Source organism: Tauraco erythrolophus, chromosome 17 (genome assembly GCF_009769465.1).
Source record: "Tauraco erythrolophus isolate bTauEry1 chromosome 17, bTauEry1.pri, whole genome shotgun sequence".
Classification (NCBI taxonomy): domain Eukaryota; kingdom Metazoa; phylum Chordata; class Aves; order Musophagiformes; family Musophagidae; genus Tauraco; species Tauraco erythrolophus.
Window position 1 is genome coordinate 16602108 of NC_141481.1, and position 24640 is coordinate 16626747.

A 24640-nucleotide genomic window follows, 5' to 3' on the forward strand; every position below is an offset into this window, starting at 1 on the left:
AGGTTGATCACCACGCACTGCGACGGGGCCGCTGCAGAGGAACGGGGGCCCACGGCATCGATTTTCACGCCCATCTTCCCCTTTCAGTTCTGCTCTAGCATGAAAGTCCCAATTTAAATGGCAGACTTGGACACCGTTAAAAACTATCAGAGCATTTAACACACTGCCCCTTCCTCCCACGTCATCACACCCACGTCTGCCACGGCAAGAAAGAGGACTGCAAGATCCAGACATCTCCCCGCAGTCCCGGCATGAAAGTGCAGCAAATCTGCGTCACACAGAGAACCTTTGAAAGAGGATGAATGGTAAGAGCAGGGAAAAATGATTACTTTATTTGTAAAGACCGTGTCTCTTGTCATTCTAATTCATTCCAAATCCTCCAGGCACCGGACAGCTGCGGGTTGAATCATGAATATACAAATCAGCAAACAAATGAACAACAAAGAGTCTCCAAACGCAATAAGGGGAGAGACAGAATTCGGGCTGGTTTGGCTGCTGCACTGAAAGGAAGCAGGGGATGGGTAAAGCCAGGACCTGCCACCTCCTCCTGCCACCAGGCACCCAGGCAGCCCCACAGCACTTCTCCCACTTACTCCCAGCCACGGGAACGTCAGCCCGTGCCTCTCCCTCCTCCGGCAGAGCCGCCCCACCGCCGCGCGGGAAGAAGCGGCTGCGCAGAGGACAGCAAAGGGGAGCGGGAGGGTGGGCAGAGGCAGGGGCTGGTGGAAGCAAGAGGGTATGGGATGGAAAGCAGCTGGAGTAGCATGGGCAACTCGAATAGGTAGCCAGGAAGGAAAAAGAAAGGGTTTAATATATGCAAAATAAATGCACTGAGCAGTGAGAAATGGCTCACTTCTGTCTGAGCCTCGGCCGGGGCAGAGCACGGGGTAAGACTGGTACCCCGAGGCTCACAGAGGGTCCCCCCATGAACACCTCGCACGCCAACACCAAGCAGAGCAAGTTCCCACCTGGGCACCAACGCCGTTACACTTAACGCCAAACCCACCACGGGGGTCCTGCCGGGGCTGCTGCTGCCACGGGGGCTCAGGGCCCTTCCTGGACGTCCAGCACCTGCCTTCTGCTGCATCCGAGGTGTTTTCCGCCCTGTCTGAACACGCACATGCAGATGCTACGGAGCTGGTGTGGGACGGCAGCCGGGGCCGGCAGCAATCGATACCCACCGGTGCAAGGCACCGCGTGTCACTTGGATGAGAGAGCTGGGAGAGGCAGCAGGAGCTACCCAGAAGGTCCCTTTGCAGAACAGATTATTTCATTTCTCCTACAAAAAGGGCAGGAACTGAGCACAAGGCAGGGCTGAGTATCAGCCCAGTTCCAAACCATCTCATTCTTGCTGCTGGGAGCTGCTGCACTGCTCCTCACCATTCAGGCCTGCTTGTCCAACCTCGGAACACAACACACCAGGAATCTGCTCTCCGAGGGACAGAGACCCTGCAGAGCATCATGGTGTACAGCCAACCACCCAGCCATGGCCGAGGATCAGGCCCTCAGTTTTCACCCCAACGCTGTATCTCAGCAGAATTATCCTCCTTTACTTTAACCCTTCTGGAGATTTATTCAACATGATTTGATCCATGTTATTGTTTGTCTGGAAGTGATGGGGGATGGAGGTGATGTGCTTCTAAAGCACAAGCTTTAAGAAAAATACATATATAATGAACCCAGCTGAGGAAAAAAAGTGGGTTTTGTGCCTCCCAGTGTCACCCATGGGGTGGAGGCAGCCTCTCCTCTGGGGTGCCGGGCTGCACCTGGGGCTGCGGGTGGGCCACGGGGGGAGTGTGCCGCAGAAGGTCCCTGGCAGCCTGGGAGACTCATTTTCTGTGCAAACCACAGCTCCAGCAGTCAGACCCAGTTCCTGCCCTGTAAGAAACTGCTCCCCACCAGGCTCTGAAGGCAAAAGCATCCTCATGCAGCCAGAGAACCGCATCCCATTTCCCTGCCCTTTCTCTTCGCTGCGGTGCAGTCCCTGGACCCCAAACATGGCATCTACATCCCTCCTGCTCCAGAGGGATGGTTCCAGTGCTCCAGCTGTCCCACGCTGGGAAGGGATCCGTCCTCTCTTCTTCCACAGGGTGAGTCAGTTGGGTCTGGTCTGCCAGGTCCCCACAGCCTTCCCATCCTCAAACAGGCTCACAGGTGGAAGAGGAGGGGTATTTCGGGGGGTTCAGCTGAGCCCTCAAACTTGCAAACTTTCAGCATCACCCTCCTTCCTTTCTGCAGGCTCCCTCACAAAACATGCCACGAGGAGGAACCACCACAGGAGATGTTTGAGCTTTGAGATTAGCAAGACCCAACCGAGCGACGTACTTGGTGCTGACCCCCTCCCCAGCCCGGCTCTGGGCAGCAGCACCCACATCCCGGGTGCAGCCACCACTGACACCCTGTCGCTTCGCCTCCATCTCCACCCCAAGGCCATCAGACACAGCTCCCTCCAAACATTACGTCAGGCTCCCAGGTCAATCCTGGGATGACCAAATAACACGAAATGCAGAACGTTGACAAAAAACAGTGCGTAAGAAAAAACACCCAGTTCCCAGTTCCACAAGGAAGTAGCCAGGCATGACCTCTCCACTCTACTACCACCAGCTCTGAAGACTCCAGGATTTTACAAGCACATCAGCCCTGGTCCTCTTGGCTGAAGCACCCTATGGAAATCCCGGGACATCCCGGAACCTCTCCCCAGCGAGCCTCGCACAAGCAGCCAACAACCAGCCAGGAACCAAGAGCAGCCTGCTGAGAGATGGGAATGAACAGCATGAAGACCTTGTACGACAAATTCAGCATCCAAATCAACGGCACCAGAGATGCTCTACCAGCCAGTCTCGCTTGTACTTCTGGGTTTTAATCCAAGCAAAGTGTTTGTACCATCAGTGGTCTGACACAGCAAAGGGTCAAGAGCCCAAGCTCAGCTGGCTCCGATGCCTGGGACAGCTGGAGATCCCAAGACACAGTCACCAACAAAATCCATTCAATGGGGCAACTGGTAAATCCAACGCCCGGTGACCAGGAAAACAAAAATATTGACGCTTGCGTGGACAAACCCATCTCCAAGCTGGCAGACAAATCTGAACCCTTCAAACCCACACCCTCTACACCACGGGGCTGTCCAAGCTCCAGTGAGGGGGGCTGCCCCCCACCCCACCCCGGCCCAGAGCCCAGCGCACAACCAGAGCTCCCAGCCAGCTGTGCACATCTGTGGCAACCGGAACCCCGGCCATAAAACGGCAGCTTGGCGCAGGGACGGGGTATCAGAGCAGCACTCAGCGAAGTACCCGCAACTGAGAAACGCAGACGCCAAGCCACAATCCCCCCGCGCCCGCTGCAGTGGCATCAGCAGTTCTCCCAGACAGCCTCAAAGCCTTTCCCTCACCAAGAAAACCTCATCCCACCAGCACGGGATCGGACACGGCCCCACCACAGCCTCCCATGTGCGAAGCCCGAGTCGTTCTGGGAACGGTGATGGCGACAAACCCACTCCCCTGCCCGCCACAACTCATCTCCTCTCCCCACAGCAAGAGAGAAAGGGTCGCCCCCCCCGCCTAAAAATTGCCTTTCTTTAAAAAAATAAAAAATTCCTTGAACAAATGGCCCCAAATCCCAATGCGGAGCTGCACAATGGACACTTCAGTGTGCCCAGGGGAGGGAGAGACAGGACCTTCAATGCCTAAATAAATTCAATTTGCTCGTTAAGAGGGGGCTGGGGAAGGTTAGGCGGAGGGTAGCGGTGGTTATTCACTTCCCCCAATTAACATTCCAGCAGCACTGCTCTGCTTTCTAGGAACAATAACTTTTTCGGGAGGGGGAGCAATGCTGGGGGGGTGTTGGATGGTCCTGGAGAAAGGAGACACGTCTGTGCCTTAACGGGGTCCCAGTTTATGTGTGACGGGAACCGCTAAACAAAACCAGGAACAAATAAAGATCCAGCCTACGCAGAAAGAACCTGCAAAATCAACCCCCTCCCGTCCCGAGACCAAGATTATTTGCCTTTGCTGCTGATCTAAATATTTTCTGCACAGGCCTTGGCAACACAAAAAGCGGCGGCTCGTCGCGGGTTTGTATAGAAAAGGTCTCCAAACGCAGGGAAATTAAAAATATTTAGACCAGGCTTTGAGCTGCGCCAGCCCCGCAGCCCCACGCCGACTCGCAGCAGCCGAGGACACCGACCGCTCGTGTTTTAAAATAAACCAAAGCCTCAGCCCCTCCACCTTCTGCCAGGCTCTCCGCCGCTGCCAGCCTGGCAGGGAGGGGCTTACTTCATCCCCGCACCAGCTGGGGACGAAGGAGCCCCTCCACGGGCCAGGTATCCTGCAGACGAACGGGACTAGATGCCACCCTCGCCTCTCTCCAAGGCTTCTTCTGCCCCAGGAAATTCCCGAGCCCCTTTACTGAGGTCTGCCCACCACTCTGTGACAGTAACTTATTTATTTCCTTCCTTATTATTTTCCTTCTTTATTTTATTTCCTTCTATTTACTTCCCAGGATGGAAATTCCACTTTTCCTTAGCTCAGTCATCAAATTCCCCAACAGAGCGTTCGCAGCACACTTGGGGCTCCCCGATGCCCCTACAAAGGTGGCCACTGGGCTTCAGCCCCCCTCAGATCTGAGCCCCGTGACGGTGCACGCACAGAAAAGCAGCAGCACAACCCAAATCCAACTGCAGCCGCACCGGTGGGGCTCTGTGCCCACCAAACCTGCCCGTTCCCACTGGCACCGCTCACTGGCACGGCCCGGGGCTGCTCCCACAAGGGGAGGGCTCCGGGGGCGCGGGATGGAGCCTGGCACCGGACGAAGCCGTGCCCGTCGCCGTCTCAAGCGCCCTGGGGCTGAAAAGAGCGGGTCCGTCCGTACGCCGCGGGCATGTGTGCTGGGGCGTATCTATTTCATCACTTCCCAGTTTCGAAGGATTCCCATGAAAATCCAGCCCAAACAGACAGATGGCCAGAGCTCAGCGTTCCCAGTCACCACATTTCAGCAACAAAAGGGCCCTCGGAAGCGGGACCCCCGCACACACGCGCAGCCAGGCGGACCCCTCCGCAGAGGGGGGTGAGGCACCACCGCTGCCTGAGCTCCGTTACATCCTCTACGGAAGCCTACGGCCACGTGTCGGAAAGGAAAACATTTCGATCTGCTGTACGTGTCAGGAACTAAAAACAGTTTGTTTTACTCTGCAGGTGTTAAATCAGTGTATAAGCCCCAGGAGAAGACGCTGGATCAACCAAGCTCCCGTCGGCGCGGTGCTCAGCTGCAGTCAGCCTCAGCTCCAATGTGTCCTATCCAACAGGCGTGAGGCAGACTTGAAGCAGCCAATGTCCAAAGATGCTCCAGTTACTCAATTCACTCGTCAGCAACGCTCAAGTCGAAGACTTGCAGTGTCCCACTTGGCTTCTCAGATGACAAAGCAGCTCGCTGATTCACCAGGCAACGTGTAATCACGGCAAATGGCTCTTTGGTGCCAACGCCGTCTCTCAGGAAGAAGATGGAAGGATGATACAAAGGTCTGCACGTACCTGAGAAGGTGCCTCCTCACAGGCTTGATGCAGCAAGGTTGGGAATGTCGTATCAGACAATCAGTATTGTCACCCTGAGGCACCACAGAATGAAACGTTCCCCACGGAAGAGCAGCCAGAGGTCTAGGGGAAAGGCTGGGTTCACCTGAAGCCCTACTAGATGTCTCTCCTGTTTCCTGCCCTCAGTCCTCCCCACAGGTGAAAATAAGGCCAACAACAAAGCCTCCCAAGGAAGCTGTGTGGTTTGTGTGCTCCTCCTGGAACATCACGAGGCTTAATCCCAGTGCAAAGGAGTCGGTGCCTCTTTACCGCAAAGGTCTGCTGCCAAAACAAACCCCCTCCGAGGCCAGCATCAGGCACTAGGACTCTATTTTCCCTTCTTCTTGGGCAGCCAGGGCCCTGTCCTACCACCCAAGCAGCCACTGCACGACCTATTGCTCCAGAGCCCATGCCACAGATGCTCACCAGAGGTACCTTCAATGGCCACAAGGAACAGTCAAGGACCGTTTGAATGAGAACCTGCATGAAACAGCTGAGCTATGGGCCGGATCTGCTGTTGACTTTCATGCCTGAAAGAGGAACCCACCCATAAAAACGCAGAGGCCAACTATTGAAAAGGCGAGATCCCCGGCAGGGGGGAAGCAGCATGAACCAAACCCAGACTCTGCATGGGCTCCCCTCCAGCCCCGGTCCAGTGTGCCACAGACCAGGCGTGTGTTGTCTCCTCTCTGTGCAATGCAGGAGGAGTTGAGCAAGGACTCGGGTCCAGCATGGCCCTACCAATGTCCCGAGGAGCTTCCTTACCTGAAGCTCCACATCCTCGCTCCTCCAGCAATTACTTTCCTCCCTCTCCTCCCCAGGAGATTAACAGGGGCTCAGGCAAGCGTGTCAAGACCCCACCATCCCACAGGGAAACTGGGTGCACGTAGGGTCTTTCCAGGACAGCAGCTTTCATACTGCTTTCCTCGAAGCATCCAGAAATCCTGAAACATTTCATGAGGCAGGACGTTTCTGCTGTCAGGAAGAACCAGAAGTTGAATGTTGTCATACTGGTAGCTGAGCATCCCAGAAAAGCAGTTCTCTCTACCTTGGAAAGCCACCTCTGCAATAGCCAAAGAAAACAGAGAGAAGATCTCACATCCCCAGAAGCGTAACTCTGCCTTTCTACTCCACTGCCCGTCGGTCCTGGGTCCCAGTTCAACCATCTCCTGGGCTGCTTGGAGGCTTCAGCAGGGACAGATTCAGCAGGCTGGCTGGGAGCACACCCCTTGCCATGGAACAAGGTGTCAAGATCTCCATAGCCAACCATCCATCCCACCCCTTTTCAACCCAATCCTACTTCTCCAGGGTGAGGATCAACAAGGATGAAGGTCTCACACTGAAGGCCATCCAGCCACCCCATCACCACCCTTCTGCAGCTATTCTTAGTCCTCTGGTGTGATCAGGCTCTGACTGGAGATGCGACTGCAGCAGCAGCAGGGAGGAAAAACATGCGATGGGCAAAGATCTCTAAATAATCAGTGCAGAATGAGATAAATCTCCTTTTCTTTCCAGGAGATCAAGACCCAACTATGCAAGTAGGGCAGCCTCCAAAGGCACCTCACTCTCCGTTGAAGCCTGGGCTATTTCTGCCTCTGCCAACGCTCCCTGGCAAGAGATAAGGCTCAGCTTTCTGAAGCTGGCAAACGAGTCATTAAAAAAATAAGACGCGAGCGGGGAGAAGTGAGATGAGCGAAATGCTAATAGGAACCCCCAGGTCAAACCGCCTCCCCTGTCACCGGGGCCCTCATCTTGCCAGCACATTCCTGCCGCTAATGAGGCCCCACCACTTCCTCCTCCCTCCTCAAGTTGCTCCTGGTGATGCAAATCCATCGTCTTTGTTTCTATTCTTGGAGTAAAAACAGAACCAAAGTAAATAGCAAAACAGGTCTTAGGTTTCAGGATCCTTTCTTTTTCCATCCATCCCAACGGTGGCAAGGCCGTCGTTGCCGTCAAAGCGAGGTGACACCCGACCCCAGACATCGTCTTCTTCCCACCGGAAATGCTCTGCTTAATCTTCAGCCTCCGACGCCCCCTTTGAGATCACTGCCAGCTCCTTCCCTGAACCTCCGCTTCGCTGTGCTCCTTGGGAGGTTCCGGACGTCACCACAAGCCTCTGGGCGAGCAAGTGCCCGCAGAGAGCCTGCCAAGGACTCCGGTGATGGCAGAGAGCTCTTCCCAGCCCCGGCCCCTCCACAGCAGGCTGGAGACATGTCCCCACCAGACCTTCTGCCTTCCACTCTCACCTTTGCCCAAGGAGCTGAACCAGCTTCCGTCCGTGCCCAGAGAGAGCTGGTGGTGCCCACGTTGGGCACCAATGCACGTGCACAGCAGGGGAAAGGAGACACATGGCAACACAAGTCAGACACGTCACCTCTCCCCTGTAGGTGCCAGTGTCCTATGAAGCAGGGTGACCGTCCTGCCGCATTGCACTGCCAGGGGAGCTGCCCGTGCAGGGAAGGGCCGGGGCTGAGGATCGGCTCCGCCACTGCCAAGCTCCCACAGAAGCTGCAGGTGCAGGAGGGGCAGGTAAGGTGGTTTTGTGCAAGAAAAGGCTCTATCCAGATACGGCTTCTGGTCTGTAACAACGTCCCCCAAAGTCACTTGCTCCTTGGTTGAGGTCCAGCAAAGGCAAGCAGGCAGCAAACCTACATTAGGTGCCTGCAGCAGGATGAGCGCACTCGGGGTGGCACCCAAGCCACGTCCTGGCACTCTCCCCACCACCACAGCTCAGCTGAAAGCTGTCGAGCAGCAAAGAGCCAAGCCTTGGCTCCAGGTGCAGCTGCACGGGAGTGCACAGAGCCCCAGCAGCGCTCATTAATGATGAACGGTCACACACGCCACCTCGTTGGGACACTTGAGACCCCCCAACACTTTGGGGAGCTCTGGGAGTTTTCCCCAGTCTGGGGGGTCCCAGGAGGAGTGGGGAGACCATGAGGATTTGGAGGCTGAGAAGCACTCAGGCGTCTCCAGTGAGGGAAGGGATAAGTAGAAGAAAGCCCTTCTTCCATGGGGATGGGGGAAGAAGAGTGGGAGCAGCCGAAGGAGCTGCTGCTCCGCGGTGGGGAGCGGTGCGGCGAAGCGCAGTGCTGCAGAGACCTCTTGCAGCACACGACGGCTACTGCACCCGCGCCCCGACACCGCCGAGCATCTCTTGGAGCCGCATGGTTTCCAAGAGAAGAATTGCTTGGCAGCCCACTGGTGATTCCTCCCGTGCAGCCCCAGGCAGGCGGCACCCGGGGAGGCTTCGCGGCATCCCGCGGACGGCATCCAGCACACACAAAGCCGCCGCGCTGAACTGCTCCCAGTTCTGCAGCTAAACCCACTTGCCAGATCCTTGAGCCTGCATGAAGCCACAACGATGTCCAAAAGGGCCTTTTTCAGGCACAAGCACCCCCCTGCATGAATTTGATTGTGGGAAAATACTCCGGAGCGTTTAAACCTCCAGCTGTCAAAGTATTTCCTTCGTTGGCACTCTCCAATAGCTCATGAAAGGCATTTTGGGGATTGCATTTGCAGAGAGCTGCACCGTTTGCTCATGAACCTGGGGCACCTGCCTTCCTCAGATCGAGAAGCCCCAAAGACCTGCAGACTGTGAGCTCCAAGTTGTAAGAGGTCAGCCCACCACAACCAGGTTTGCTGTCTGATATCTGGGAAAGGAACAGCAAGAGGACTCAAGGGGAAGATTCAGAGGAGCAGATCTACCAAGGGAAACACAAATAAGGTCCACAAGTGGACCAAGAGGCCCTACAGTCAGCAGAGGATGTGATCTAGTACGTCTGGTCTGAGCAGCGACCGGGCTGGGATCCAGGAACCCGCAATCACAAAGCCCTTCTTGCTGGCAAACCACAGAGCCCAGAAGTGACAATAAAAAGGAATCAGGATGACAAAACCCGCCAGCCCATGCCCTTTGGGACTAACAGGAACAACCCTGGCAGCCGGGACCTCTCTGGTTGGACGCAGAGACCATGAAGGACCTGGGCAGCAGACAGTGTGGCCACTGTCACCATCACACCCAGCTGTTGGGAGGGGACAACCACCCAAAGGCAGGTGGAGAAGCTGTGTCATGGAGAGGCAGGTCCTCACCCTGACCAGAAACTGGTCTGGGTCCTGTCGGCATGTATGCTCAGCATGATCGAGCCACCCAAAAGTGTTCAGTCTTCCACACAGCTGGCCCATCACTGGCCCATCCCACATCACTGAGACCCTGGCCCGGGCTCCAGCACGAACCAGAAAACTCGTTCGAGTGTCACACTGTGAGGCACTGGTCCTGCCACAGAGGAGGAATACTCCAGCTCACAAAATAATGTCTCGCTTATTTTAAAGTGCTGTAGTCATTTTCTGCTTTCACACAAGCTTTAAATACCAAAAGACACAGTGCACATTTTTAGCGAGTCTAGCTTGGAGAAGCAGAGTAAAATTGGAAGTTGGCACAGGACTCTGCTTTCCTCCTCAGCCCCGCTGCTTCCTGTGCATTTGATGCTCTTTGCTCGGAAGCAAAATACTAAAGCACAGGAGGCTGGAAAGTTAGAATGATAGAACAGTTTGGGTTGGAAGGGACCTTCAAGACCATGTAGTTCCAACCCCCGTGTCATGGGCAGGGACACCTTCCACTACACCAGGTTGCTCAAAGCCTCATCCAACCTGGCCTTGAACACTGCCAGGGATGGGGCAGCCACAGCTTCTCTGGGCAATCTGGTCCAGTGCCTCAGCATCTTCAGAGGGAAGAATTTCTTCCTTAGATCTCATCGAAATCTCCCCTCTCAGTTTAAAGCCATTGCCCCGTGTCCTGTCACTACACACCCTTATCCAAAGCCCCTCTCCAGCTTTCTTGTAGCCCCTTTAGGCACTGGAAGGTGCTGGAAGGTCTCCCCGGAGCCTTCTCTTCTCCAGGCTGAACAGCCCCAACTCTCTCAGCCTGTCTCCATAGCAGAGATGCTCCAGCCCAAAGCATCATCTCTGTGGCCTCCTCTGGCCCCACTCCAACAGCTCCATGTCCTTCTAATGTTGGGGTCCCCAGAGCTGAACGCAGCACTGCAGGGGGGGTCTCAGGAGAGCAGAGCAGAGGGGCAGAATCCCCTCCCTGACCTTCTGCCCACGCTGCTTTGGATGCAGCCCAGGGCACGGTTGGCTTTCTGGGCTGCCGGCGCACATACATGCCAGCTCGTCGGATGCTCCTTCTGCCACCTCCCAGCCAGCCTTACCCTCCGCCCGCGTCCCCATCCCCGTCCCCATCCCCGTCCCCGTGCAGGTCGCACGCAGCTGAACCCAGGCTGCTCCCTCCCAACGTGAAGCCAGCAGAGGGAGCAAACACTGCGGCTTTGCAGGGAAATCGCGGCCGGTTTCAATTGTGGTTATTATATTTGGAATCCAGAGGCTATTTCCTAGCAGTTTGCATAAATTATTTGGACAGGCCCAAGGTAGGACCAATCTGCATGCTCTCTTCTAAGAGCCCTGGGAGAACGATACGTATCCGGCGCTGGTACCCAGCCTGCAAAATGGCAGTGCCCAAATCAAACCCCAAGCCTGTCCCTCGGCGATAAACACCTTCCAGACCCGAGCACGGGGATGTGCAGCTGCTGCTGATTTATTTTTAAGGTGCTGTCAGAGTCTGTGCTCTCCTGCCCCCAACAGTGCCCATCTCAAACCGCTCACAGCGAACAGGAGAGGCTTCCTCCGGGTGAGGTACAAACGGAACGTGCTCTGCCCTGTATTAAACCTTCAATAAATATCAACAAATTCGTTTAAGAGACAAATCGCTGAGTAATTTCCCTTCGCCAAAGAAAAAAATATATCTCTAACACCAGAATTCCTGCTTCTTCCATCTGAGAGGGAGCACAGGCTCCGGTCCTGCCTGCGGGTCCCCACGACTGGGAGAGGTTTGCTGGTGGAGGCTGGTGTATCCCACCACATAAACGCTTTATACCACTGGCCAGCACCTACGTGCCCAGCCCCCAGATACACCCCAGATACACCCCAGATACACCCAGCTTTTTAGGCTCTGCCGAGCGGAAGAGGGAAGGTGTTTGCAAGCTTTTGGGAACTGCTGCGTGTCATGTGTCAGCGCTGACCGGGCACCGCACGCGATGGAGGCAAGCGATTGAGGTGCCCTCGGCTGCCCCTTTGCCAAGCCTCCCGAGCTCCGCTGTCGGAGCGCCGCGTGCTTACGTGCTGCTCCCACCGGGATCACCTCTGCCCTCGCCAGGGCTGCTGGAGCTCGTAACCGCCCCACACTAACGCGCTGGCTGCAGCCACAAGCACACCCTGACCGTGGCTTCCTCTGCCATCCCAGTGTGGGCACCATCCAGACAGCTGAGAGCAGCAGAAGGATGCCCTGGTACCCAAAACACGACACGGGCAGCTGCCAGGCTCTGCCCTGCTCCCCAGCTGCTGCGACAGGAGGATTTTCGGCTGAGCCAGTATTTTCTGAACCACTTACCTGCTCGCGGCGGAACATCACGGTGCCCGCACGGCTCACACATCCCCCAGCTCTCCTGCAGGGCTGTGAATCGTCCCAGCGCGCCGGGTATCGAGCTGCCAGCGCGTTCCCTGGGCTGTGAGCCCGTATGCCCTCGCCCACCCCTGTGGCAGCGGCAGGTGGGTGATGGAACACACGCAGACCCTTCCTCGTGCAAAGCCAGACAGGGCAGAGCTGAGCCGCCGCCGGGCAAACGCCACAGCCCCATCTCAGCTGCCCACCGCTGGTACGCGCCTGGCACTGGGTGCACCCACAAATTTACAGTTCCCAAAAGGAAACGTGGGAAGCCACACAAAGCCAGGGCAGAGCCAGGAGCTACGCAGCTTCCCAGAGGCTGCAGGGAATCAACTCTGCACCGCAGTCCGGCAGGTTGTCGGTGTTTGTGGCCACGTGGCTTTGTGTGATGTTTGGGTTTAATTCTTTTTCCTGTTCTCACAGAGAAGTTCCCCACTGACCGTGGAAAGGACGGGAAGGTCAGGAAGGGAAAGCACAAAGCAGTAGCCGAACATGGCTCGGGCATGTTGGCGATATTAGTCTGATGTTCACACAGATAGTTGTCGCTCCAGAAAAAACAAGACTTCAAAATGACCTGCATTTTGGACATTTAAAACAGACAAAATACACCTTTACACATCTCACCGAAACCAACCTCTCACCGAAACCAACCTCCAGATTCCCCATAAGCAGACAACCAACAGGGCGTTGGCTGTCGTTCAGCAAAACTCACCCTCCCAACCATCAGAGCAGGCAATTAAATGCCTTTTGGTGTAGAGGGGCATCTGAACATCTCTGACGATGTGACGATGGATGTGACATGGGCACGGAGGTGCCCCACCTCCCTGCCCATAGTCACATCGTCAGAGATGTTCAGCGAAGCATCATAGAGCGATTTGGGCTGGAAAGAACCTCAAAGATCATCTAGTTCCAACCCCTGCCATGGGCAGGGACACCCTCCATTACACCAGGTTGCTCAAAGCCTCATCCAACCTGGCCTTGAACACTTCCAGGGATGGGGCAGCCACAACTTCTCTGGGCAACGTGTGCCAGTGCCTCACCACCCTCAGAGGGAACAATTTCCTCCTTAGGTCTCATTGAAATTTCCCCTTTTTCAGTTTAAAGCCATTGCCCCGTGTCCTGTCACTACACACCCTTGTCCAAAGCCCCTCTCCAGCTTTCTTGTAGCCCCTTTAGGCACTGGAAGGCTGCTGGAAGGTCTCCCCGGAGCCTTCCCTTCTCCAGGCTCAACAACCCATCCCGATGTGCCAGACCATCCCTTCACACACAGCACGGTGCCAAGGAAGGAGGTTTGGGCTGAACACTGAGCAAGGCTGCATCCCTCCATCCCTTCCCCACACAGCCATCCTCCCGGCGCACTGTAGCAACATCTCCAAGACTCCCAATCCTTGCCCAGACTCGGATGACGCTGCCCAACAAGCACAGAAAACCCTGGAGAAAGCTGGAGGTAGGAGGGGATGAACAGAATAAACCTCCATCCACCAGGAAGGCATCCTAAAAATGTTACTGCACAAAGGGCGATGATCCCGCTCCTGAGCCCCAAGCGGCCCATGTGCCATGGGCAGGATGGCCAGGAAGGGCTGGCAGAGCCCTGGCAGGAGGTTTCACTGCGCAGAGAGCCAGCAAGCACTGCAGAACCAGCAGAGGGAGGAAAAAAAAGACAATTATTTGTCCATCTCATGCCTGTCTCAGCCAAGCTCTCCAAGGCATTTGCATTCATAAGCATCAGATATTAAATGATATTAAATGCTCACAGTGTAGATTAAATTCCAAGACTGCACTGGGGGATTTTCCTCCATCCTAACGGCAGTGACACAGCCGAGTGCAGAACAGCCTGTGGCAGAGGTGGACAGGAGGAGCATAACCCTCCAGCCTAATCCAAATCCTGAGAAAATAACCAGTGCTGCTCCGGAATCCGGCTGCTCTGCCCACGCCGCGCGGCTCGGAGACCTGCTGACCCCACGATGGAAGATGGGTGCCAGGGACGCCCGGCTCCGGTGGCTCCAGCAGGGAGGGGAGCCAGCATGGCTGGCCAGAAACCAAACTCAGTTGAGCAAGACTCATCCTCAGAAGATGCCCTCACACCTGACGAGCCCCTCCACACCCGCCGGGCAAAGCAGCGGCATCTCCCTACGGCAAAGAGCAGGTAAGGTCATTTCTGCCAGCACTGAACTCGCATGGGGCCACTTCGCTCCGTATGGAGAGCGCGAAGCGTTGGCTGCACATCCTCAATCCCAAAGCGCAGCCGTAGGCACGTCCTCCAGCTTGAGGAGACTGTTTATCACAGGTACCTGTTACCAGTTTGGCTTTGAAATAGTGGGATGCATCGCACCGTCCATGTACACCACCAGGAACCCCCTCTCTGCCAGCCCAGTTTGGAGTGGTCCCCACAAAGCTGCTCCTGTAATTCGTCCCACAGGAGACGTTTCCCATTGCACAGGGACACTAAGAGCAGAGCCACAGCCCACGCTCCTTCCCAAACCACCGCTGCTTAGCACTGTGTAGTGACAGGACACGGGGCAATGGCTTTAAACTGGAAAAGGGGAGATTTCGATGGGATCTAAGGAAGAAATTCTTCCCTCTGAGGGTGGTGAGGCACTGGACCAGGTTGCCCAGAGAAGTTGTGGCTGCCCCATCCCTGGAAGTGTTCAAGGCCAGGTTGGATGAGGCTTTGAGCAACCTGGTGTAGAGGAGGGTGTCCCTGCCCATGGCAGGGGGGTTGGAACTGGATGATCTTTGAGGTCCCTTCCAACCCAAACCCTTCTATGATTCCACGATTTTATCACAAGCACTGCAAAGCATCTGCTGGGATGCTACGAGCTGCTGTTGCAAATGAAGCCACGCTTGCCAAAGAACTGAGCCAGGTATGTTCTGGTTTAGAGCATTCCAGGGTCGGATCCATCCCATACTGATCCATGTGACTCACAGGCCACCTCTCCCACCCGGTGCCCCCCTGGCACTGCTCTGCTGCCGCTCACCACCGAATCAGCTGCTATCCGGCTCGAATGTCACATCATTGATCAGGCTCAGATTTTTTTTTTTTGACTCCCCATCACGGAGCACTACTCACAGCGAGCAGCTTGCCACGGTGGGGCTGGCACGCATCATGCACCTGCCCCTGCCTTTGCCTCCTGGAGACAGTCGCTGCCACCGCGCTTTGCCAAGCCGCAGGCAGCACGTGCGCAGATCCAGCACGACGCTCATCGCTCTGCTCCGCCGAAACGCGGTTGTCCCGCCTCTTGCATGGCTCCAGCCTCTAATTCTTTTTTTTTTTTTTTTCTTTTTCTTTTACACTGAACTCCAGGGCACAACCAAGTATTGACTAATGCTTCCTGAAATCAGGTATGAGAGGGAGAGCAGTTTGCTGCACCCGGACTCCGTAAGTCCCTGCACACTCAGGAACAAGACCAAAGTGTCAGGATAATGCAGGGATGGGTCCCACTGAGTCCGTTCTGCTCCGGGCTCTGCCCAGCACTCCTGGCCCCAACAGCCCAGACTGGGATATTCACATCCCATGGACCCGTACTGCTGCGGGGTGGGGCGGCTTCTGCACAGCCCAGTGTGCTCCACATCCCCAGCATCACTGCAGTGGCCACCAGGAGCAGGAGGAGCTTCTGGAACAATATCCAGCACCCATGGGAATAGGAAAAGCTGGATGGGTACGTGTCAGCCGGTCCTTGCCTCCTTCTGCAGCCCAGGCACTGCCAGCAGCTCCAGTGTGCACCAGTTTTGATGAGGTTTCTGCCACAAAGCAAGTTTGTCTCCTCGCTGTCTCCTTTTCCCAGGCTCTACCATTCCAGTTAGCCTTTTCTCCTTCCTCCTGGGTTCTGTAGGGCAAGGATTACCTCTGCTCAACCCAGCTGTAGAGCTCCCAAGACAAACAGGGCTTTACATCTTTCCTGGGGGGCACAGACATTTCGTAACAGAATGACTGCCGGGAAAAAACATGGGACGAAGCCCAGCAATAATTTAAAAGCGAAACAAATCAACGCATGAGAACGCGGCCGGGTAAGCGCCACAACCTCGAGCTCACCCACCTGAAACACGCGTGAACCAAAGCACACAGCTCCAGCAGGGCAGCACCGGGGGCGGCAGGGCAGGACCAGCCGCTGCGGCACGGCGATGCCAACCGCCGCTCTGCTCCATGCCAGCCGGGCGGTCTGGCCGGCTCTGCTGTGACGCACAGAGAGCAGCATCTCATTTCAGAGGATTGGAGGGTCGGGATAGGGTCCTGCTGCCAAGCAAGCTGGTGACCCCTCGGCCAGCACGCCGGGACACCGGGCACCGCCAGCTCTTCCTCTTCGGGGCGCAGCAGGATCGGCACCACAGAACGGTTTGGGTTGGAAGGGACCTTCAAGATCATCCAGTTCCAACCCCCCTGCCATGGGCAGGGACACCCTCCACTACACCAGGTTGCTCAAAGCCTTGATATTAACCGTCAGCTGAACAGGTTTCCTAATACTATGGAAATGTCAGTGGGCAATACCAGAACGACTGGCCTGGATACAGAGAACTTCGAAATCCAAATAGGGGAAATATAATATAAAAGAAAAGAAAAGAAAAACAAAGAAAAATAAAATAAAATACAATACAAGAAAATAAAATAAAATAAATTTAAAAATAAAATAAAAAATAAAAATAAAAAGTTAAAAATAATAAAAAACATGAAAATGAAAAATGAAAAATAAAAACAAAGAATAAAAATAAAAAATAAAAATGAAACAAAAATAAAATAAAAATTTAAAAATAAAAAATAAAGAATGAAATAAAATAAAAATAATAACAATAAAAATAAAATAAAATAAAATAGGATAGAATAAAACAGGATAAAACAGGATAAAATAAAATAAAATAAAATAAAATAAAATAAAATAAAATAAATAAAATAAAGAGCAAGTCTGCTCAGAGTCCAGCTGTAATCTGCACCAACTGTCCCAGCAGTCACCACAGACCGTGACTCCGTCCTGGGCGACTCCTTTAACCCCCCACGAGGCCAACGCCGAGTTGAACAGGGTAAGTTCTGCCTGCAGTGGTCAGGGCTCTGCGAGGACACGCGGCTGTCTCACCACGGCGTAACGCGGCAGGGGCTGGGTCCCTCTGCCCTCTGGCCCCTGGCACCCCACGGAGGCTCCTCCCTGCTCCCCGCAGCCCATCTCGGAGGCGGCACAGATCCAGCTGGGCACGAAGCTCCAAACCATCCCTTGTCCATCACTGAGTGACCCAAACACACACAAGGTCTCAGAGCACAGCCCCAGCCCTGGCCACCGCCTCCGTCGCAGCACGGACACGCCGGACCCACCGGGGCAAGGCAGGAGAGCCGGGTGAGAGGCAGATGGCAGAGGCAGAGGAGGCATCAAAAGGCTTATTAGAAAGAAAACTCGTTCCGACAGTCACAAAAATTGGGTTTCATTTAAAATTCAAATTATGCAAATTCAAGTAATCTGTGGGACAGCAGCCACACGCCACCAGCTACTCAGCTGGGGGAAATCTGCCCTTCGCCAGGCTCTAGGAGGAGGAAGGCACGCTCGCCGCCGGCGGGCACCGACAGGGCGGCCGCTCCCGGGGCACCAACCCCAGCCAGACTTGCAGCTGCTCCCTCTGCGCTGGCAGGGAAGCGGCACCACCAGCAGTGCTCCAGTGGGCCATGCCCAGCACGCTGGAGCGCTGCTGGTGGTGCCGCTTCCCTCAAATGTTTGCAGATGAGCTACAATAAACTCTCCCTTGGAGAAGCTTAGATGCCCCTGATGGACACAAAGCCTTCGTTGGACAGAGCCTAATCCAAGGGATGTGAGAGCTGCATGGCACAGGATGCACCCGGGCACACCGTAAACGCCTCCAGTGCCAGGATGGAAACTAATTACCAAACCTTGGGAGGACGTGGAGCCCGGCACTGGCTACCTGGTTTTGGGAACAGCTTCCCCAGGTTGGCAGGATCTTTACTTTGAAGATAAAAGCAGGCTCTCCAGCTGCATGGGGAATACTGGTGCTGTGCTGGCCGGAGCCAGAGCTATCAAGATGGGTGGGCAGGTGCCGAAGGGCACTGCTGATGCCCTTTCCAGGTAGGATGAGTCTGTTCTTCTCAGTAGGTTTCACAAGGGCACAGCCCGTAGCTGAGCCTACAACAACAACGTATTTTAGCTCTTGAAACAAACCAGAAAAAAAAAAAACATCCATCCTACAAAAATCCTGCTCTGGTCCTCGGCGGACAGCAATCAGCTCTGTGGGCACACCACGGAAAGCCAGAGGTGCCCAAAACCTCATGAAGCCAAAGACTAAAGTGAATCAGTGGCAGATGGCTCTGCCCCAGGGACAGGGGTGGGGGATTGCCCCGTGGCAAAGGGCAGAGCCCACCGCTCCGCAGGCACCAGGACTGGTTGGGTTGAGAACCCAAGTCCTTCCCTGCCTTTTGCACCCATCGCCACTGCTACGGGCGACAGGTCCCACGGAGATACTGAGAGACCAGCTCCGAAAGAGGAACGGTCCCCAACATCTCAGTGACCTCCACAACCCCCCGGGCTGCAGATCCAGCCTGAACGACGGGTAAAGCAGGTGCCCACACCTTACCCCACAGCAGGACCGCCTCATCTTAAACACCTCCAGCATCTTTCAGCCGCTCAGCGGACGCCGCATCCTGCTGCTGCTTGGCTCCGTCCCCGAGGCTTTCGCTGGCTTTCCCAGTCCACGGAAAAGTGTCAAGAAGCTGCCAAGGTCAGAACCCTCCTCCCGGAGAGAAAAGGAGCGGCGACGTTCAAGCCCACCCAAGCAGAAGCAGAGGGGGTGAGCCCCCAGCCCACGCCGTGCAGCAGCGACACAGCCCAGGGGACACCAGGAGCAGCACCAGTCTGTGCGACCAGAGTGGGAATCGGCCCCTTCTCCAGCCTACAGGGAAGTTATTGACTTCAGGGGTCTCCAAAGCCACGTCCGTCCAAAGACTGCAGCGGGGTGAGCGCGGCTGCCTCCGCCGGCAGCTCCCAGCGGCACTTCGGGTTGCACGGGCACCCGCTCCCCCCTCCGCTCCCATTGTACCGATGCTCTCACCCATTTCCAACCAACACCGAGTGCTTTTCAGCACGGGGACACCCGAACCCTCATTACAACCCCGAGGCCGGTAAGGAGGCAGGAGAAAAGCCACACGAACCCCCGTATCGGGTGTCTCTGGGGAAGAGAAGAGGCAAAGCCCATTAAACATTGATCGAGGCTCCCGCGGCTGCAGCACGGCCCCGCCGCGTCCCTGCTGTCCCACCACCCAGGGTGCTCTGCAGGGCCAGAAAGGGCTGAGCTGCCCCAGGGTCTCGGCGCTGGCTCCTTGCTCGCCCGTCTGCAAACCCTCAAGCAGATCCAGTCGCTTGCAAGGGCAAGGCAGAGCACAGGAAAACTCATCTCCTACTCTCAACCTCGTTCCATACTTTGGATGGCAGCATCACCCGGCTGAGCGACCACCGGGCAGCCAGCAACGCCACCAGGCTCTACCACGGCACGGGCAAACCCAAGCTGCTGCCATCAGCTGCGCCACCAGGCTGGAGCAGCCTTTTTCCATTGTTTTGGTAACGCCGTGCATAAAAATAGCTCTCCGCCACGCGCCGGTTGGTTTGGGACGCCCCGATACTCACGAACTGTCGTCGCAGCTTGGTCTTGACACGCTCTGCCTTCGTCTCCGCCGGGTGGACGGCGTAGCTGAGGGTGCCCAGGTGGTTGTCGACCGAAAGGCTCTTCCTCATGTAGAAGGAGCGGGTGCGGAAGTAGCTGAACGGGGCGTCCTCCACCGCCGTGCCAAGCTGGGGGTCCCTGGGGGGGTCCATGCAGTCGTCCTCCAGCCGCCAGGCCTCCCCTGGGGAGCAGAAGGACAGGGCATCCCATCAGAGCCACCACCCGGGACATGTCTTGCCCCTCCCACCCACCAGTGGGGATGCTCGGTGGGCAGCCCAGACTCCCTCTGCCCATCCTGTGCCCACTGGCGCGCCATGGGATACGGGTGCTGCCCAACTCACTCCCCTGTTGCAAGCCCCTGTGTACCCCTTGCCCCTGCCTGCCTCAGGCAACAGTCCCTGCTCCCACCCATCCGGCCTCACGTACCACAGTCCCCAGCACCCTCCTGGCAAGAATCGGTCAAACATGGTTGAGCACAACGAAGACTTGGCCAGAGTCAGGGCCTCCGGGCGCTACTGGGGTATAAATGTTATTGTTCAGAGTAATCAGCAGACCAAAAATCCTAATACTTAAAAACTTTCTGCTATTTAACTCTAATAAGGTTACTCCATATTTATAAAGAAATAAAAAATTTCACTCATTCTTCATCACCCCAAGCCCAATAAGACATTCCACGTTAAAAGAAAATATTTTGAGTTTGTTTTGTTGATTTTTTTTTAAAGGAATAAAAATCCTACAATCAGAACCACCCATCCTGCTGCTGCCATCAATGCGACGCACCCAGACCAAACCTCTCTCCTGCGGGTATCCGTGTGCTCCGTACTCGGCGACGACAACACATCCCGCTTTGTGAACGGGAAAACCGAGGCACTACCCACGTTGCAAATTGCAAAAGGATTGACTGCCATCTCCTCCTCTGGAAAACTCTTTCTGGCAGAGCCAAGAGCAAATCAACAGCCAAAGCGAGGACAGAGACCAGACCTGGGGTCCCCTCGAGCTCCGGGGCTGGAGCATCCGGAGACAAAACCTCATCGGTGCTGAGAAAGCGGCGGCAGCGGACGGTCAGTGTCACGCAGAGCTCCCAGGATAAGACTGACCGTATTTCATCGCAACAAAAGGGAAAATAACAAAACACAACAGGAAACATCTCCGTAAAATCACCGCTCCGCTCTTTTCCAAGCCAGCTTGGATGCCGATCCCATCTTTCCGCCCGGAGCTTGCCCAGCCTCCCACCCCCGGCACCATCGCTTCTCGATCACCATAACGAACGACCAGTAAAACCCCTTTGCTCCATTCTTGTGAAAACGATCAATTGTTAGCCATTGCAGCCCAAAAAGGCATCTCACGTGATTGTCTCCAGGAACTCTCCTCCTCCTCCTCCTCCTCCTGCAGCATCTTCCCAAGGCAAAATCATTTGACTCAGGTTTCTGAAAAACCCGGCACCTTCGGGCACGACCACGACCCTGGGGGCAAAATCCTGCTCGAGTTCAAAGCAGATAAAGGTCTTCAGGTAAAAAAGAGCTGCAGGGTGAGCAAAGCCTCGTTTACCAGCAAGGCTGAGGGTTTTACACCGAATACGACCAGAACTGGGCTGGACATCGACCACCGCAGCCGCAGAGCGGCGACTGCCCGCTCCAGCTTCGCCGAACGCGCCTCTTCCCCAGGCTCCCCGAGCCCGTCCGGGTGTAAAGACACTTCACCGCGGGTAAAGTCCTGCCAGGGGATCACCGAATCGAAACCAGCAGAAGTGAGAGGACAAGAGGGAAGCAGGGAGCCCAAACGCCAACAAAGAGGCAGCCCGGAGTGCAGCACTACCAAGCATCACCTCTTTTTTTTTTTTTTTTTTCCCCTCCCCTACTTCCAATTTTTTCAATTTAATAAGCTGCTGCTGCTCCTCTCCAAATGTCAACTCGCACAACACAGGAACTGCTGTTTGAAAGCTGTGATTATTCAAGGCACAAACACGTCAATCGAAGCCCACATCCAGACTGCCACCACGAGAGAGCATCGCTCCGGGGACGCGGCAGGAAACGTGGCGACACGGGAGGAGACCCACCCGACACGCCGGAAAAATCGCAAGTGGAAGGAGGAACCAGCCCCGGTGCCCTCGTGCCCATCTGCGGTGGTTCAGCCACCACCTGCGTCACCCTCTGTCCCCAAGGCCGTCCATTCCCAGCCCCACGGCGTGCTGAAGAAGCTTGTTCCCAATTTTTACCAAACAAATCAATGATCAAGCCCCATGTCTGGAGAGGTCAAAGGGGAAAGATCAATGTCTGGAGAGGAAACATCAGGGACAGGAGGAGGCCCACAGGCTGGAGTCTCACCATCTTCATGCTCTTCTGCCTTGAAGCTGGTCACCTCTCTGCCGTCCAGAGCTACACCTGGCCACATCAGCACCTCTGGAAAGGTTAAGCATCTTCTTGGTCTCAGCAATAATAATTGCTGCAAAATCTTTCTTCTTTCTGAATTTGAAGTGCACCGAAGGATGGAGGGGCAGCAGGGACAGAGACCTGCTGCCTCCCCAACACTTCCCCTCTCAGCACGGACAGGCTGATCCTCAGCTGCTGTCAGCAACACAAATGGTTTCACACGGGCCGGTGTGAAAAGGCCCTTCTGTTCCCCCCTCGTGCAGGGGGTGGCACAGGCACCAGGCTGAAGGCTCCGAGTCAGGAGTCTTCCTCTCGTCCAACAGCACGTCACGGCGGAAAGGAGCACAGGAAGCAGCACCAGACTCAGCTGAGAGCACCAGGTGGGCAACTTCATGAGCAAAGCTGTCGTGGGAGGCAGCCTATGCCCACGCTAAGTTCAACAGAGATGCAAGATCGACATCCAGATGTTATGGATGCCCACCCAAAACATCCCTGTGAGTATTAGTGTTATGGTTTGAAGTGGGGGGGGAGGTCCGGGTGGCAGAAGCTGCCCATCACACCAGACTCCCATCCCCCTCCGGGCTTGAGCCAATCGGCGCCTCTGCGAATTGCCCTATTTACGTCGGACAAAGGAACGGAAAAAGGTGTGTGCCTGTGCCCAGGGGTGAGGAGAAGGGAGGGGGGCACGGCCGCCGCTCCCGGCTCCTGGCCGGGCGGGGCCTGGGCCGGGCCGGGCCTGTGCCCGCTCCGTGCCGGTGCCCGCCCCGTCGAGGATGGCGGCGGCGGAGCCGCTTGGGGAACTCGGGGAGAGCCCCGCTGCCGGGGCGCCCACCGGGCCGAGTTCACCCAGACAGGACTGAGATCTCAGAGAAACGGCCACACGGATCAGAGGTCAGTGAAGATGGAACGGAACAGCGTGTGCCGCGGCTGAGTCCCCTTTGCCAGCAGCCCCTTTGCAAACCAGCCCTCGGTGGGGCAAGCAGAGACCCACTCGCAGCCCGTGGAGGACCCACGTCGAGCAGAGATGCCAGAGCCTGAGCACGGTGCATCTCGAGTCCATGGGATGCCCCCGCCGATGGGGAGGGGTTTCGTTAAAGGAGATGCCTGAGCCTGAGACTCTTGTGACTCCCGGGCACAGGGCGAGGCACGTTTACGCATTTTGCATTTACGCATCTCAGTCTGTGCAGAGGTGCATTTAAGGTCGACATGCCACCCCACGCCGGAGCACATTTAAAGTTTGTTGATGACCCACGCCAGAGCGAGTGGCCACAGCTCCTTAAAAGCCCAGGACTGGTAAAGCCCGCACTTGGGCAAATCCGATGGGGTAAGGATTTGCCCCCCAGCGGGCAGGATTCACGCTTTCGCCGTGAGTGGGGGATCCGCTGGAGCAAGGGACAATGGTGTAAGGGCTCCTGCTCCTTTAAGAGAAGCGGCAGTAACAACTTGGAATGAACTGACCTGCACCCCCCCATTCCCTGCCCCCTGCGCCGCTGGGGGGAGGAGGTAGAGCCGGGAAGAAGAGACAAAGGGGGGAGGGGTGTTGTTTTTAAGACCTGGCCTTGTTTTCTTGTTATTCTCTTAAGTAACCGTTTTTGTGTGCTTTTCTCTTTTGTAGGTAGCTGTTAATAAATAGTTTTGCATTAAGAAAACAGCCTCTTTTGCCCGGGACCGTGGTTGGTGGGTGCTCCTCTGTTCCTGTCTCGATCCTCAGCTCTTTTATTACATTTTTCTCTCCTCTCCATTTTACTGGACTGGGAGAGCTGCGTGGGTTTGGTTGCCGGATCGGCCTAACCCACGACAATTAGGAAAATTAATTCCAGAGTCCTGGTGTAAGCTCAAATCCAGTCATTCCTTTTCAGCTTTTTTCTTTTCCTCCTATGGGCATAACTCCCCACAAGCTCACACCAACCATGCTACCAGTTAGCTTCTTCCCAGCGTCATGGTGGGGCACGGAGCCGGGTTCTGAAGAGCTCCACGTATTGCACGACGGACAGATGAGGGAGAGAGGAGGCAGCGAAGAGCTCCAGCACAGTCTGCTCCTTCCAGGTGCAAGGCAGAGGGAACTGCAAGGGGTCAGGCATGGAAAACACAGGCAGTTCCATGCAGGCTGGCAGGCAAGAGCTGCAGGGAACCGAAGGCTCAGAAGAAGCCCCTGCCTGGTGCAGAAGGAAGAGAAGAGCATAACAAAAAGTATTTCTCAGTTCCACCCCTACAAGTTCACACGGGCACAGAAGAAGGAAGGACAAGTGTAAGGTGTGAAACCTCTCAGCACATTGCAAGACATGACACCGAGCGGAGAATGGTTTGGACAAGGCAGGAGCTGCCCCTGCGCCTGCTTGACCAAGCCCTGTTTGCTGGAGTTCTGGGTTCATTTGAGTTAACGCTGCAGAGCTGCTCCAGGCAATGGGGTGATGGATGGAGAGCTCAGAGCCTGTCCCAGCTGACCACACCACCACTTATTGCAGGTAACCTGGAGGGGAACAACAAAACCAGACCAACAGCAAACCCAGTTCACCGTCCCTCAGCTCTCCTGGCCATCCTCAGGACCCCAGTTCCCCATCACACAC

General features: G+C 55.7%; 1 protein-coding gene across 2 annotated transcripts in view; it reads right to left on the reverse strand.

Moving 5' to 3' along the window:
* LOC104372901 (ankyrin repeat and fibronectin type-III domain-containing protein 1) overlaps positions 1-24640 on the reverse strand; it is a 199212-nt gene that overhangs the window by 151123 nt on the left and 23449 nt on the right. For both annotated transcript variants that reach the window (XM_086622227.1, XM_086622226.1), the window contains exon 3: positions 19668-19885. In XM_086622227.1, the coding sequence (XP_086478353.1) occupies positions 19668-19885 (218 nt within the window). The remainder of the gene's footprint in view (positions 1-19667; positions 19886-24640) is intronic.